The 15,348-nt window shown below is 40.9% G+C and overlaps 1 protein-coding gene across 1 annotated transcript in view; it reads left to right on the forward strand.

Moving 5' to 3' along the window:
• trpc5a (transient receptor potential cation channel, subfamily C, member 5a) overlaps positions 1-15,348 on the forward strand; it is a 219,471-nt gene that overhangs the window by 83,433 nt on the left and 120,690 nt on the right. The window contains exons 2-3 of the mRNA XM_050066698.1: positions 10,917-10,958; positions 14,471-14,573. Coding sequence (XP_049922655.1) covers positions 10,926-10,958; positions 14,471-14,573 — 136 coding nt within the window. The 5' untranslated portion in view covers positions 10,917-10,925. The remainder of the gene's footprint in view (positions 1-10,916; positions 10,959-14,470; positions 14,574-15,348) is intronic.

Raw genomic sequence — 15,348 nt, forward strand, 5'->3', positions numbered from 1 at the left:
TTTTAGCCCCTAGATGTGGGTGTTTTGTAGAAACCTGTCGCTGTGTTTCTGGCTGCATTTTAGCCACCAAACATTGGTTTTGTTGTTTTATAGGGACCTGTTGGTTTGTTTCCAGTAGCTTTTAAGGCTGCAAACATGGCTGTTTTAGTAGCAACTATTTGGTATATATCTAGCTGCTTTTAAGGCACCAAGAGTCGGTGTTTTGTAGCAACCTGTCAGTGTGTTTTCAGTGGCTTTTTAGACACCAGACGTAGGTGTTTTGTAGCAACCTGTCAATGTGTTTCCAGCTGCATTTTAGCCCCTAGATGTGGGTGTTTTGTAGAAACCTGTCACTGTGTTTGTAGTTGTTTTTTAGGCACCAAACATGGGTATTTTGTAATGATTTGTTGATATATTTCCAGATGATTTTTAGGAACCAAACGTAGGTGTTTGTAGTGATCTGTCAGTGTGTTTTTAGTTGATTTTTAAGCACCAAACCTGGGTGTTTTGTTAATATATTTCTAGCTGATTTTTAGGCACCAAACGTCTGTGTTTGTAGTGACCCGTCAGTGTGTTTTTAGTCACTTATTGGGCACCAAACGTAGGTGTTTTGTCGTGACCCATCACCGTGTTTCTGGCTGCATTTTAGGCACCAAACATTGGTTTTGTTGTTTTAAAGGGACCTGTTGGTTTGTTTCCAGGTGCTTTTAAGGCTGCAAACATAGGTGTTTTAGTAGCAACTAGTTGGTATATATCTAGCTGCTTTTTAGTCACCAAGTGTGGGTGTTTTGTTGCAACCCATCAGTGTATTTCCAGCTGCTTTTTAGCTCCTAGATGTAAATGTTTTGTAGCAATCTTCCACTATGGTTCCAGCTGCTTTTAATGCACCAAGAGTCGGTGTTTTGTAGCAACCTGTCAGTGTGTTTTCAGTGGCTTTTTAGACACCAGACGTAGGTGTTTTGTAGAGACCTGTCAATGTGTTTCCAGCTGCATTTAGATGTGGGCGTTTTTTAGAACCTGTCACTGTGCTTTAGGTGTTTTTTAGGCACCAAACATGGGTATTTTGTAGTGATTTGTTGATATATTTCCAGATGATTTTTAGGAACCAAACATGGGTGTTTTGTAGCAACCTGTCAGTGTGTTTTTAGTCACTTTTTGGGCAACAAACTTAGGTGTTTTGTAGCAACCTGTCAATGTGTTTCCAGCTGCTTTATAGCCCCTAGATGTGGGTGTTTTGTAGAAACCTGTCACTGTGTTTCTGGCTGCATTTTAGGCACCAAACATTGGTTCGTTTTATCGAGACCTGTTGGTTTGTTTCCGGCAGCTTTTAAGGCTCCAAAACGTGGGTGTTATCTATGTTTTTCCATTGGGCATAATGCCATGAAAAGTGGTTGTTTTTGCAGAAATGGCAACAATATTTCTGGTGATTTGAATGAATTTCTGCTCGATCCATGTTGTAGCTGCTGCTGTTTGTATTTAGTACATTAGTGCTACACTAACATTTATAAAGCAGCTGCTGACCTCAGTAACTCTGTTTCTCAGCAGTGCTTTGTCCCCTTGCAACCCTGCCTCCTAAAAAAATGAATATTTCTATTGTGTTTATTACTAAATGGCTTTATTTTGGTAACAAAATGTTGCCTGAATTATGTTGGTCTGCGCATTTTTGTTTGTCCAGGAAGTGCTTTGTTTCTTGTACCACACAGAATTTATATGGAGGTGATGCAAGTGGATGGTGGTCTTACAAAACAAAGGGCTGGTGATGGTTTAGACTAAGAAAACAGCTATATTGATATTGTTTTGGTGACAGTGTGAAAGATGTTTCTGTAGTGATGAACCTGCAGAGAATGATCAGCTGAATCTGCAGCTAACCTCGCCTTTGCCACGTACAGAGCTTTATTGAACGTTTCAGCTCATTGTCCATCTGAAGGCCCACAACTTCACTCTTCTGGTTTAAAAGCTTTAAAAAACTGCAGACAGACACCGTTAGAGAGCAGCTAATGAACATGGGGGAGCGTTTAGCAACTGAAGTTCCACATATTCCCCTGCATTGTTACATTGCCTTATAACCCTATCCGCTGTTGGAAATACAATTTTATTGTATTTCATTTTATTTTTAGCTTGGCTGTGTGCAGCATGTTAGATAGAGAAGGTTTTGCTCTTGCTTTAAGACATTTTAGCAGGGTCACTGTGGCTGTTACGGATGTTTATTCTGACTCATTTAAGTTCAGATGGGTCTGCTGAATATTACGGAGGATTTAAGATGCTTGTCATATAAATTTCCTTCTTATGCATGCATTCTCCATCATCATCATATGCATTTAAAATATATGTTAGAATAACAATTATTTGTCTTCATAACTAAAGGAAAAGCTTTTCATTCATTAGTGATCTGAATTTTTCCATGCAACGTTATGATCAAATCACAACACATAACACAAAGTGAAGAGGTCTTTTTAATTTCAGTGATTCAGACAGGTCCTGTTTTTGCATGTGTGTGTATTTCGGGCCTGTGTGTCTATGACAACAGAGTGAAAAAATGGAATTTAAAAAAGTAAATCTTCATCGTTGTCTTCAACAATGCTGTGTGGGTTAGGTTTAGGCACAAAAAACACTTGGTTATGGTCAGGAAAAGATTGTGTTTTGGCTGAAAAACCCGAATTTGGAAGCACAATCCCACCTGGCAACACAGCAATGATTTAGTAAAAGCCAGTCCCTTAAGCCATGTTTCCACCGAGCAGTACGGTACCGTTCAGTTCAGTACGCTTTTTTTCTGTTTCCACTGTGAAAAGTTGTGGATGGTACCACTGGGACCGCTCCGTACTACCTCCATGTTTGGTCCCCCCTCTGTTGGGGTACCTAGCACACAGATCTGGTACCAAGAGGTGGAGCTGTGAACACTGCAGTCTGATTGGTCAGTAGAGGATGGTCACTCTGCTCAGGGCTGAGTTGTGTCTGGTTTTGCATATATTCTAATCCTCACTTGGAGAAGAAAAAAAAGCATTGTGGAGCGTTGTTCCTGTGGGCTACAGCAACACTAAACCCATGAGCTTGCCTGAGAAGGACTAAATGCACAAAGCTGCTATTTCTAAATGTCCCATGGAGAGAGACTCTCACTGCAGCCTGTTTTACTTTGTTCTGAAAATGTCGGCGCGTTCTGTGGATGATAAACGAGTTGCAGAGTTCTATCTGTGTCACTGATAATGACGAAATACAGTGTGACAACAACCCCGCCCACATTTCAGCTTACTGTTTGCAGTGGAAACGCTAGGGTCTAGGTACCATGTCTGAAGGGTTACTTTTGGTTCCAGAGGTACCATACCGAAAGTGTTTTGGTTTTTCAGTAGCGCCATCCCAGCTTGAAATGTAGCGATGTCTTGGTAGAAAACAACAGCTGTTTGTGGCATTAACCCCTGTGGAAATACAGCAATGAGGCAATAAAAAGCACCCATGTTTGATGGTTAAAAAGTGGCTGAAATTGCGTTGACATGCTGAAAAACAACAGATTTTATTGGTCTCTAGCAGTGGTCTGAAGCTTGGCAGGGGTCTCACTGAGGTGTCACGCCATCCACCATCCCCTACACCTCCAGATGACAGTCAGCTCACACACAATGGCTCTTTAGAAATGTTGCTGTTGTACCTATAAAACGTATAAATGTAACACATCCTTGGTTTGCAGAAATGTACAATGCCAACATTTTCTTCTGGCAACTGAGCTGCACTTCTCCTTCATCCTACCAGCTGATTACCGGAACTCTACTCGGCAGCTCCCAGATAGATTAAATAACACAGTTAACTCCAGATCAAGTCATTTCTCAGTTTGTTACAGTCCAATCTAATCTCGTCTGGTTCAGTAAACTCAGCTCAGATCAGTTCACGTCACTTGAGTCCCAAACCAGTCCGGTCCTGTTGTGGTCACTGAAGGTCTTCCTGGATGTTGAATTAATTCACTGCAAATAAATCAGCTGAATTAAAATGGCAAACAGTGACTCATTACAAAAAGGTCAAACACATACAAGATGCCGAGGTCACAGTGTTTCCTCCTGCCTCTTCCTCTGTGGCTAATAGAGTTTAATCAGCCTCATTATTGCTGAAATAAATTAAAGTACATCGAGTAAAAGTATCCACGTAAATTCAGTTTTTGGGGGGGAATGACTGTCTGTCTCGCAGTAACTGTAAATAACCCCTGGTAACATTTATACTCCAAAGCACCATGGAAACTGTCAGCGGAGTCAGTACTTTCAGTCCACTTGACAAAGCTGGTAACTGGAGGCATTAATTTATCTGTCAGCTGTTGATAAAGGGTCCACTGACAGCAGAGACATCTTCTTTCTCTTCTCACAAACACAATACTTTAAAGCAACAACAATGTCAGCAGAGCAAAACATTCTGCATCACTTTAAGGCCAATAAATCTGCCACTTGTGACCGCGTCAGCCCTCCGCTATCTGCCAGCAGAGATAGGGATTTCTGTTTCAGTGGGCTTAGTGGGTGCACGCTCAGATTTAGGATTCAGGATCTGTATCTCTCTGCCAGTGATTTGTCACTCTTCTTTACAAGCGAACTGTGTTTGAACTTGACAGGATGAGGAGCCACAAGTGTGTTTAGCTGCACTGTGTTTGTGGCCTTTTGAGTATTTTAAAGGTTTAGGGTTCTTGACGAGGACGCAGATTTTAAATACCAACAACACTTCAGCTGGGGGCCGAGTGTCACAGCTGAAGATTTCTTGTTCTTTTCAGCTTCATTAAAGCTTTTTGACTGTAAGGAAGCAGCAGGGAACTCATTTGGCTACATGTGATTTGTGTATATACTCCTCAGACAACTCAAGGGTTTAGATTCACAGTCTGTGATCAGAAACAAAAATACAGACCACATTTGTAACAATCCTAACAGTCGTTTGCTGAAGGAGGCAGATCCTGATGCATTTTGTTGCATGATTAGTTTAGCCACTTTCTAACAGTCTAAACAAATATCCATAAATGTCTGACCTTGGTGGTGTCCTTGCCTATTATTTATCTTATTATCTAATCTTGTCTGATTATTTACCAGCATTGTACTGCTGTGGACGCTGCGTTAGTTCTCATTCTGAAGTCATCAAATACTGCTGCTTTGTCTGTGATTTCGGACCCAGACACAGACGGCACAAGCCACCTTTCATGGTGGTATGCTACACTGCCAGGTGTCATCAGTTTGTAATGCGGCCAGACAGAACCTTTTACAGTGTCATGATACGCCACCGGTCATCCAGATGGCACCGCTAGCTCCTGTATGATATACCGCAGAACAGCGTCAATTGGAAGCTCTGCCAGTAACAACGTAATATACGAGCTGGTGGAAGGCTGCAGCAACCCCCAGACTTTGACCCTACTTCCTATATGAATGTTGATCCAAACCATTAAGTTACTTTCTTAACCTATCCACTAGGGTTGGGTACTGAAACTCGGTACTGTTTGTACTTGGTACCGATTCACGTCGGTACTACCGAGTACCAATTCACTTAAAATGAATCGGTGCCAAATTTCAGTATCTGAGGTGGAGGCGGAGCGAGAGCGCATGACTCGCACCTCAGACTCAGCAACAATGGCGACAAAAAAAAATGTGCAGACAAAAGTTAACGTGCAGCACTGTTCCTAAATGTTCTCAATAAAATGTTGAAACTGAGAAGTTTAGACTTTAAAAAGTACCTAAATAAGGTACCGTTTGGTACCGGTACCGAATTCCAGATACCGGTACCGTATCGGTTCAATTATGAACGGTACCCAACCCTACTATCCACATGGTTTTGTTGACATCCCGCCATTGATAGCCACGCGCTTTTGTTGCCTCAAGCCGAGTTCACATTACACCATTTTCACCACAATTTTGACGTTGCAGAGGATCTTGAGAGCCACCTTGGGTCGGAGGTGAGTCGCAGATAGTCTGCCACGACGAGTCCTCATGTAGCCTATGAGCAAGTCGCCCCCTCATCTGCAACTGGGACTGGATATCTGGCGTGCTAGAAAACTGGAGAAGTCTGACACGACTGACAAAGAGCATCAGCCAGTGAGAGGTGGGATAATACCCATGTCAGCATGCAGGAGGACAAAAGAAATGTGAGGAGGAGATGCCACAGGGTTGCCAGGTCTGCTTATTAGCCGCGACTTTGGGCTTGTTTCTAAAGTGGAGTTGCTTATTTGGGCTTGCCCTCTAAACGTCACCTTTCTCTGTATATATCCGTAATAAGTTAAGTGTCGTCTCCAAGTTAAAAAACGTAGTTTGGTGACGTCACTGCGTTATCTGGGGCTCTGTCGGCGAGGCCTCGGTGGAGAAATCTTGTGCTGTGCACACACAGGTTGTAACGCAGTTGGCGACACTCCCGCTGATAGAAACACACGTCGCCAGGTATGAACACCCAAAAGATTACGATAGTCTCCGCGACGCAAAATCAGGGTGAAAATCGTGTAATGTGAACTACCCTTTAGTCTAACCATGTGCTTTTGTTGACATCCCATTGTTGCTTGTGGTGTCCTGAAACATCAACAGCAGACACAGTAGGATATCAAACGCATAATATATATAACCCACAAAAAATGCTGATGGATCTGCCTTCAACACAGTGCAACTTTAAAGGAAGCAAATGCAGTTAGATAAAGCACAAGAATAATGACAGGTTGGTATCTCGAGTAATATCAGAGTCTGGCCCCCAGAATGTTAAAACTAAAATGGTGTTCATTTTCCAACACCAAAGGATTAATGAGTGCGTCACCTTGTTTTTAGAGTCTGCTGGAAACTTTTGTTGCATTGTAACTTTGAGCCATTTTGTTGTGTATGACTTGCACATTTTCACTTTCTGCTTGTGTTTTCTGTTTCCAGCGTGTTGATTTATGCCGTGTATACATTGTATGTTGCACGTGTTGGCTTAAGTTGCAGTGTTTTTGTGCCTCCATGGCCGGAGGCATTGTGTTTCTGAGTTGTCTGTCCATCCCGCCATACATGTGGTCACGGGTAAAGGTCAAGGTCACCGTGACATTATTTTTGTGAATGTGATATCTAAAGAACTCCTAGAGGGAATTTCTTCAAATTTGGCACAAACTGTCAATTGGACTCAAAGACGAAGTGACTAGATTTTCGTGGTCAAGGGTCAAGGTCAAGGTCACTGTGGCCTCATCTATCTCTTTCTTGTGAACGAGATATTTCAAGGACACTGTGAGGGATTTTTTTTTTTTCCAAATTTGGCATTAACATCCACTTTGACTTAAGAATGAACTGATTAGAATCTGGTAGTCAAAGGTCAAGGTCACTGTGACCTCACATAATATGTTTTTGGCCATAACTCAAGAATGCATATGCTAACAAAGACAAAATTTCACACACATGTCTAACAGGATAAAAGAATGAAGTGGTGACATTTTATATAAAAAAAAAAGTCAAAGGTCAACTTCACTGTGACATTATCATATTCTGCAAAAACACTTCTGGCCGTGACTCAGCATCATATCTCAGAAACATAAGGGGAGACGTTTGGTCGCATACTGAACTGGTGACACTCTTGGTTGTTCACCTTGTTACATGTATCCATGTTTTCACAGACATGCATGTTAACTGTAAGTGCAACTTATTTGGTTCGTGGAGGCATATAACCACATGGCGGTGATTCTAGTTCTTCGTTATTTCAGGTGCAGTATTAAGATCCAAATTACCAAAAATGTAAGGTCAGTTCTAATGCCCCCTTCATTAATTAGCAGCAGGGTAGTGTTGTGTCGTTTGCGAACGAATCGTTCAAAAGAACGAATCTGTTGAGTGAACGTACTGAACTGAATCACTTCCGGAACTGATTCGTTCATTTCTCAGTTCAGTTGAGCTCAGCAGCGAGTCTGCAGGCCGGGAGTGGAACTGCCAATTCGGTCTGTGCAAACGATGAATCACTCGTGAGTCATGAGGCAGCCAGGGTGCAGGGAGGGACTGCCTTCCATGTGACGAATCACTCCGTGAATGAATCCCTCGGTGAATGAATCACTCGGTGAACAAATCACTAAGTGAACAACGTAACCCCGATCCCTGAGTGATTCAAATCATTTCTTCTCAGTGATACACTTTCATAGGGACTGTTTTCTCCAAGCTAACGGCTAATGTAGCCAGGAGTCAAGCCACATGAACACAATCACACACCTCCCCATTGTTTTAACAGACTTAGTTTCCAGATAAACAAACTTAAAAGGTTAGGCTGGCCAGTAATGAGACTCACCAGTGCAGGACAGATGCAGCAGCAGCTCAGCTGTATATCAGTTCAATGAGTCGGACTACGCAGTACACAGTCAGGGCTCCTCCCGCCAAACACTGAACGATTCGGTGAACGAATCTTTTGAACAAATCTTTTTAATGAACTGATTCTAGTGATTCAGTAACATCTAAAGAACTGCATTGCCCATCACTACAGCAAGGTTGTTTGTCCATCTTTACCACAGTGTTGCATGATGATACAACAACTTGATTGAAATTCCAGGCTGCATTATATGTGACTGACTGTGGATGTGTATTTGGTGGTCTATATATGGTCTCTGCTTCCCGCCCCTCGAGCAGCCCTGTTGAAAAGCAGATCTGTATCACAGCTGCAATAATAGATTCAATTTACAGTGTCAGACTGAGTCCTAACCCACATCTGTGACTGTGTGTGTGGCGTATTTGTCATCATCAGCGTGATTTTGTGCATGGTGAGCAGCCAGCGGTCTGCTCACAAACAGAGGCATCGTGTAAAAGAATATAATCAAACCCTTTAGTGTCTTTTTCCCATTGATGCAAATATTGCTTTGACAGTTCAATTCGTAAACTGTTTAATATTCTGATATTTGAAGTAGCAGGCTTCAGAATATCTACATTATTAACGTTTGTATCAGTAGTATTTAAAGAAGGTGTTGCTAACCTTGGTAATAAGTGCTATTAACTTTTCTCCTACCCTACGCTACTATTGATTTCATTTGGATTCACTCTGACGGCTCCCCACTGCTGGAAAATTAATCCCACACTGCGTAGGTAAATGTAAAGTAATCAAAATGCATCATCTGTCTATAACGCTTACTCCCAAAATAAACAAACGTGGGGCAATTAAAGTGCAATAAGTTGACGTGATAAAACCTACACAAATAAACACAAAGGTGCAAACAGGCAGAGCTTCTAAACATTCTTCAGGAGGCAGCGGTTCATGGGGATTACATGTATTAACAAGACTAGAGCGTCTTACACTGTGGGATGAGGCTTATCCTTGGTCTGTATGCTGTATATTGTGCTGAATGTATGTAGAGTCACTAATCTGCACTGCTTCAACTGTCCGCCCGTCCATCACTGTCTCTCACTGTGTCAGTTCAGGTTCAGGCTGCAGGGTTTTATCTGTGCTGGAGGTACACTTACTGTGCTCCTGCTGTCTGCTGGTTCTCTGCGAGTCTTCAAATGTCAGACTGGGTTCTTACTGGTCTTTAGTCAAGTAAAAATATGCAGTCTAAGGTCTTTAAGTTTACTTTAAGAACTCTGGAAATGTTATATTAAGGCCCACCTCAGATTTGGGTGAAAATTCATTATTGTTGTTTATCATTCCTCTGTGTAATCATGCAGCAACACAGATAAGGACGTTCACAGTTCACTTGTCTAAATTTTAAGCTTTACTGACATAAAAAAAAAAAAAAGAAAAAGTTTCCTGCTCACCCCATAGTGGTATCTATCTAGTCATGCAGACAGTTTGGGTTTCATTTGCCATGATTTTGAGATGTTCGCTGCTGAGATTTCAACCAGTGGGAGTTTGTTTGTGTACTCACAGCATTGGAAAATAACATTTGAAAAAAAGGAAGATAAAAAACTCAACAGCAATGCGCTTTTTCAGAAACACTGTACAGTTTAGTCTGTATAATCCACAGAAGGTCATGTCATTATCCTGACTTACAGGGACATTGTTTTTATGAGAACATTTTGACTTTGAGGTTTTGAAATGCTTATTACACTTCCATTGTGCTAGGATTAGGAATATCAGCACTCAACTGTTAATCAGTTAACACTTGCGAATATCTTGGAGCGGTTACGAATGTCAGCCGGTTAATTCTGCTACTCTTCATTTTACCGCGCTGCACACCACTTGTTTGGCAATCACCGCTAGTAACGCAGTCTCCACCCGACAGCTTTGCTGTGTAAACATTGTGCTCACCCTTCAGTCTCCCCCAGGTTGCCTGGTAAGCAAGCGGCACCATTTTGGGCCATAAATCCCCTTAAGCTCACTGTTAGCTCTGTTAGCACCATTAGCAGTGACAACACGGCTAGTGGCGCTAACATAGTTAACAATGCTAAAGGGGGTTTACAGCTCAAAATGAATCTGCTTACTCACAAGGGGCAACCTGGCGACTTCTGTAGCAATGTCATCCGGCCACTGGGACAAATGATCGGTGCTGCTAGCTAGCTCCTTCATGACACTGAGTGACCAAGGCTAACGTTAGCTAACCAGTGGAGACCAGAGGATGCATAGTGGGTGCTAGGTTTCTGCATATTAACATGGCTAGCTGTCTGTCTGTCAGCCAAGCCAACAGAAAATAAAATAAAAAAGCAGGACAGTTACACGACAAAACATTATTTCACCACCTCGAAATGGATAGTGCTTCAAAATGGGGCGCTAAAGCTATCTGAGTCAGAGGTGGATGGGATTGTGAGCAGATTTGTGGTTGTTTGTTCAGGATTGACTGGGTTATGACTCAGAGAAGGAGTGCTGGCATTGGAGCAAATCTTGAACTATTTTGTTGTGTTTAAACACCGCGTTTTTCTTTCTTTCTCGTGACTTTGTGAGATGTTTAAAGTGAACAATATCTATAGTATATAATATCTAGTGTTTTTTTCTTCCTTTGCTTTTATGTGTTGCAGTATTGCTGATATTCCTCTTCCTGTTTTTCCTTAGTAACTCTCACTTCTTTCTTTCTGTCTTTCTTCCAGACTGGCCAGATGAATCCCATGACACAGTTGTACTACAAGAAGGTGAGTCAAACACAAACACATTCACGCAATGTTGTGATTGACATGAAGTCCCTGTGGCTATAGATTTGGTGTATAAACCATGATACCAAAGCACATTAAAGTGTACATTAAATAAACACAGCTGAAACGTCAGATAGGTGTTTGTTTCAATGTTTGAAACCTGGAGAGACATCACCTTTCTTGTGCTGCTTTCACTCTGAAAGAGGCAGTGAGCAACTTGGTAAGAGATGCCCTACAAATAGCTAAAAAAAAAAAAAATACATTTAGAAAATTATTTTAAAAAATACATAAAAAGCTAAGGAATAATATATATTTATAATAATAGTAATTATTATTATTATATTTAAAAAAAAATATGATACAGAATTATTAAAATTCCAAGCACTCTTTTCAGGTCATTTTTTCCCTTTTTGTTTTTTTACTAATTTGTTTTTAATTTTCTCTTTTTACTAATTTCCTGCCAAATTTTTGGGTAATTTCTTCTTTCATTGCTTGCTGCCGTCTTCTCATGCTAATTTGCTCAGGCGTCAAAAGATTAAACATTTCAGATATGCCTGAAAATAGCACTAGAAATCAACAAGTTTGCCGATTTTACATATCTCCACGGTTGTAATCAATTGCCGGTTTTCTAACTGGAAGTGATATTTGTAATTCGGTCTGTTGGTCCCCACAAAGATAGATGTACCAGATTAAACACAGAGGCAAAGAAGTCTGTCAGTGCTGACAGCTGACTAATGAAATCATCCATGAGTGAATCACCTCCCACCACTGATGCTTTTCATTTTAACTTGAAGGTTAATTCAACACCAAATTTGTATTTTCATCAGCAGTCTGTTTCATGTGTCTCGTTCTGCTGTAACGTAATGATGGATGTTGTTGACTCTGTTTTGAAAGGTTGACTAATAAAATAAAATCACCACTGCATGAAAACTGCAGATATGAAAGAGGATTTTTGCAAATGAACAAACAGCTGATTTATTTGACTTGTAGGCCCGTTTAAGCCCCAAACCAAACAGCCATGAATCAAATATTTACAGTTTTAGCCACATGGCTCTGGGGACGGCAATGTCAGTCTGTGTCTTTAATGCCACTCCCTGTCTGCTCACAGTCACTGACACAGAGTCACTGATTCAACAGATCCGGTTAATACAGTTTAAATAAAGTTAAATCAATGCAGATGGATAAGACGTATGTCCAAATGATGAGTTTTCCCCCACAGATTCCTGCCTAATTGGGACTAACTGAGGTGTTTAAAAACTCTGAAGGCTTTCCTTTTTGTCCTGACATCGCTGCTCTGATTAATCACCATGTGACTGATCAATCATCGTCACCCGCTGAGCTGAATCACACAGATCCTGACGCATCTCGTCTTGTTATTAATGTAGCTTCCAGATGACAGTACAAACAACCACCTCAGTCGTTAATTTCCCCTGAAACTTGATGTAATATTTAATAAAAGTGTAATAATAACTGCTGACACGAGCGGAGACGCTTCGTAACCGTCATCACAGAAGTCACATCGAGCTATTTTCTCAGGATTTAGACTGAAAGAAGTTTCCAGACTTCACAGTGACAGTCTACACATTTACAACAAGTCTGTCAGTAGCTTTTAATAAATCACTGAAGCTGCAGGAAAGCCTTGTTTTTATTGCGTCATACTAGGGATGCAGGATATTGGATTTTTTTGATGATATCTGATATGCCGATATGTAAAAACCCATTTGCCGATATTGATATACCTACCTAATTGTCTCTTCTGTAGTGAAATTAACACCATATCATACATGCGTACTCTTGTCGTGATGGCCCACCAGCAGTGGAGACTATATATGATATTTTTCAATGTATGTAATATTTACTCGTGCAAATTAAGAAAAAGCATGTTGGCTAATTCTGATAGCTCATTACAAAGCCAATATCGGCCGATGCTAGGGGTCGGACTCACCAGAGTATCCATGATGTATTTACACGATACTTAAGTCACGATTCAATAGTATTGCGATTTTAGATATGTTGTGAGTATTGCGATAAAATATATTTGTGTGTCAACATCTGTCTTACCTAATAAGATAAAGTTTTCAGTCTGTTCATCTCACCTTGATACGATATGACGATACGATATTGCCATACAAAAATATCGCGATACTATACTACTGCTGTATCGTTTTTTTCCCGCACTGCTACCCAATACCGATGACATGCCGATATTCCTGTATCATACTAGTTTAGCTTCATGTCAATATTTGTGGAAAAAGTGACACCTACTATTGTGCTTTAACAGTGAAGAAGGAAAAAAATCTGACTTCAGTAGCTAAGATTATGTTTTATGCCTCAGCGCAGGTGATAGTTGTGGCTTGAGGCATTATGTTTCCGAGTTGTCCATCTGTCTGTCTATTCGTAGATCTATGTATCCGTCCCATTCTTGAGAATACTATAGCTTAAAGACGCCTTGAGGAATTTTTTTCGAATTTGTCACAAATGTTTCAAGGATGAACTGATCGGAATTTGGTGGTCGAAGGTCACTGTGACCTCGTCTGTTTCATTCTTGTGAAAAACACCTTGAGGGACTTTCAAATTTGGCACAAACATCCACTTGGAATCAATAATGAACTCATTAGATTTTGGCAGGTAAAGGTCAAGGTAACTGTGACCTTGTCTACCTCATTCATAAGAAGGTGATATCTCAAGAGCAGCTTATGGAAATTCCTTCAAATTTAGCACAAATGACTCTTGGACTCAACAATGAATAGATTTTGATGGTCAAAGGTCAAGGTCACTGTAACCTTGCATCCATCTCATTCTTGTGAAGGCAATATCTCAAGAACAGCTTCAGGAAATTTCTTCAAATTTGGCACAAATGACTCTTGGACTCAACAATGAACTGATTAGATTTTGATGGTCAAAATAACTGTGACCTTGCATCCATCTCATTCTCTTAAGCACATCATCTCAACAAGGCCTTGGTGGAGCTTTCTCTGATTTGTCAAAAACCTCCACTTGGACTCGAGAATGAACTGATCAGAATTTCATAGTTGAAGGTCAAAGGTCAACGTCAAAGGTCAAAGGTTGTGACCTCACAAAGCATTGTTTGGAGATATCTCAAGAATTCAAACTCTAATTTTCACAAATTTCACACAAATGTCTAACAGAATGAAATGATGAAGTGGTGACATTTTATATCCAAAAGGTCAAAGGTCAACTTCACTGTGACATCATAAGGTTCTGCATAAAACACTTCTCTGGTCATTATTTAATGTCATATCTCAGGAACAGAAGGGGAGACATTTGGTCAGATACTGAACTGGTGACACTGATCTTGCATGTCCATCTTTAAACTGTGCTGATTGTATAGATCTTCTGTGCTGTCGGGGGGAAGGTGTGTAAAGCATCTATGTTTGCACAGACATGTATGAAAATTGTAACTGCAACCTGACTAGAATTTTTGTATTTTAACAGACATGATTCTCTGTATTTTAAAGTGTTTTGTGTTCTTATTGTTTGTGTTTGTTTAGGCGACGTACTCGCCGTACCGCGACCGCATCCCGCTTCAGATTGTCCGGGCTGAGGTGGAGCTGTCTGCAGAGGAGAGGGCCTACCTCACCGCCGTGGAGAAAGGTGCGTTTTATCTCTCTTAACAGTATAACATTTCCCTCGACACCGCCATCCTGCTGATCCACTCACCTCGTAAATGATGCTGAGTCGACACTGTGTGTTGGCTGAACGGTGGCAGCAGCTGGTCAGTCAGACTCTGCTGCTGCCAACAGTTCACAGGTGTTATCACAGCAACAGCTGACTGTTGTCGTGTCGGTGTGCCCTTGAACAAGATGCTGAAAAAAAATTCACTCTGCATAAGAGCATGTTCAAATCACATTCTTCCTGTTTACTTACTTAGTCATATAAACCAAATTAATGTCGCAAAAAATGGCTAAGTATTTAAAACAATCAGCAGATTCATCCATAATGATCATAAGTTCAAAATAGTGTTGTCACGATATCAAAATCTTTGTTTCGGTACCAATACCAATATGAATTTCGATACTCTTCGGTACTTTTCCTAAGGAAAAGTCCTTTTGGATACAAACCTTTAGAACAATAAATGGTAGGGGTGTAACGGTACCAAAAAAATCATGGTTCGGTAAGTACCTCGGTACAGACGTCACAGTTTGGTAACTCAAATGTTACACCAAGTTTGTGTTGTCTCGTGTTGTCTCCCTTTGCAAGGCAGACTTTCTCTTGTCTTTTTTCACGTGCGCCAGCTGCGGATGTTGATACAGGTGTTGTCATACACACCACTTGTGCAATCTGTGCTCCAATAGGAACAAGAAAGGTGTTTGTGTGCATAAATGAGTAAAATAAATTAACTAAATTAATGAATTGAATCAATTTCAAA

Source organism: Epinephelus moara, chromosome 17, assembly GCF_006386435.1.
Source record: "Epinephelus moara isolate mb chromosome 17, YSFRI_EMoa_1.0, whole genome shotgun sequence".
Lineage (NCBI taxonomy): Eukaryota > Metazoa > Chordata > Actinopteri > Perciformes > Serranidae > Epinephelus > Epinephelus moara.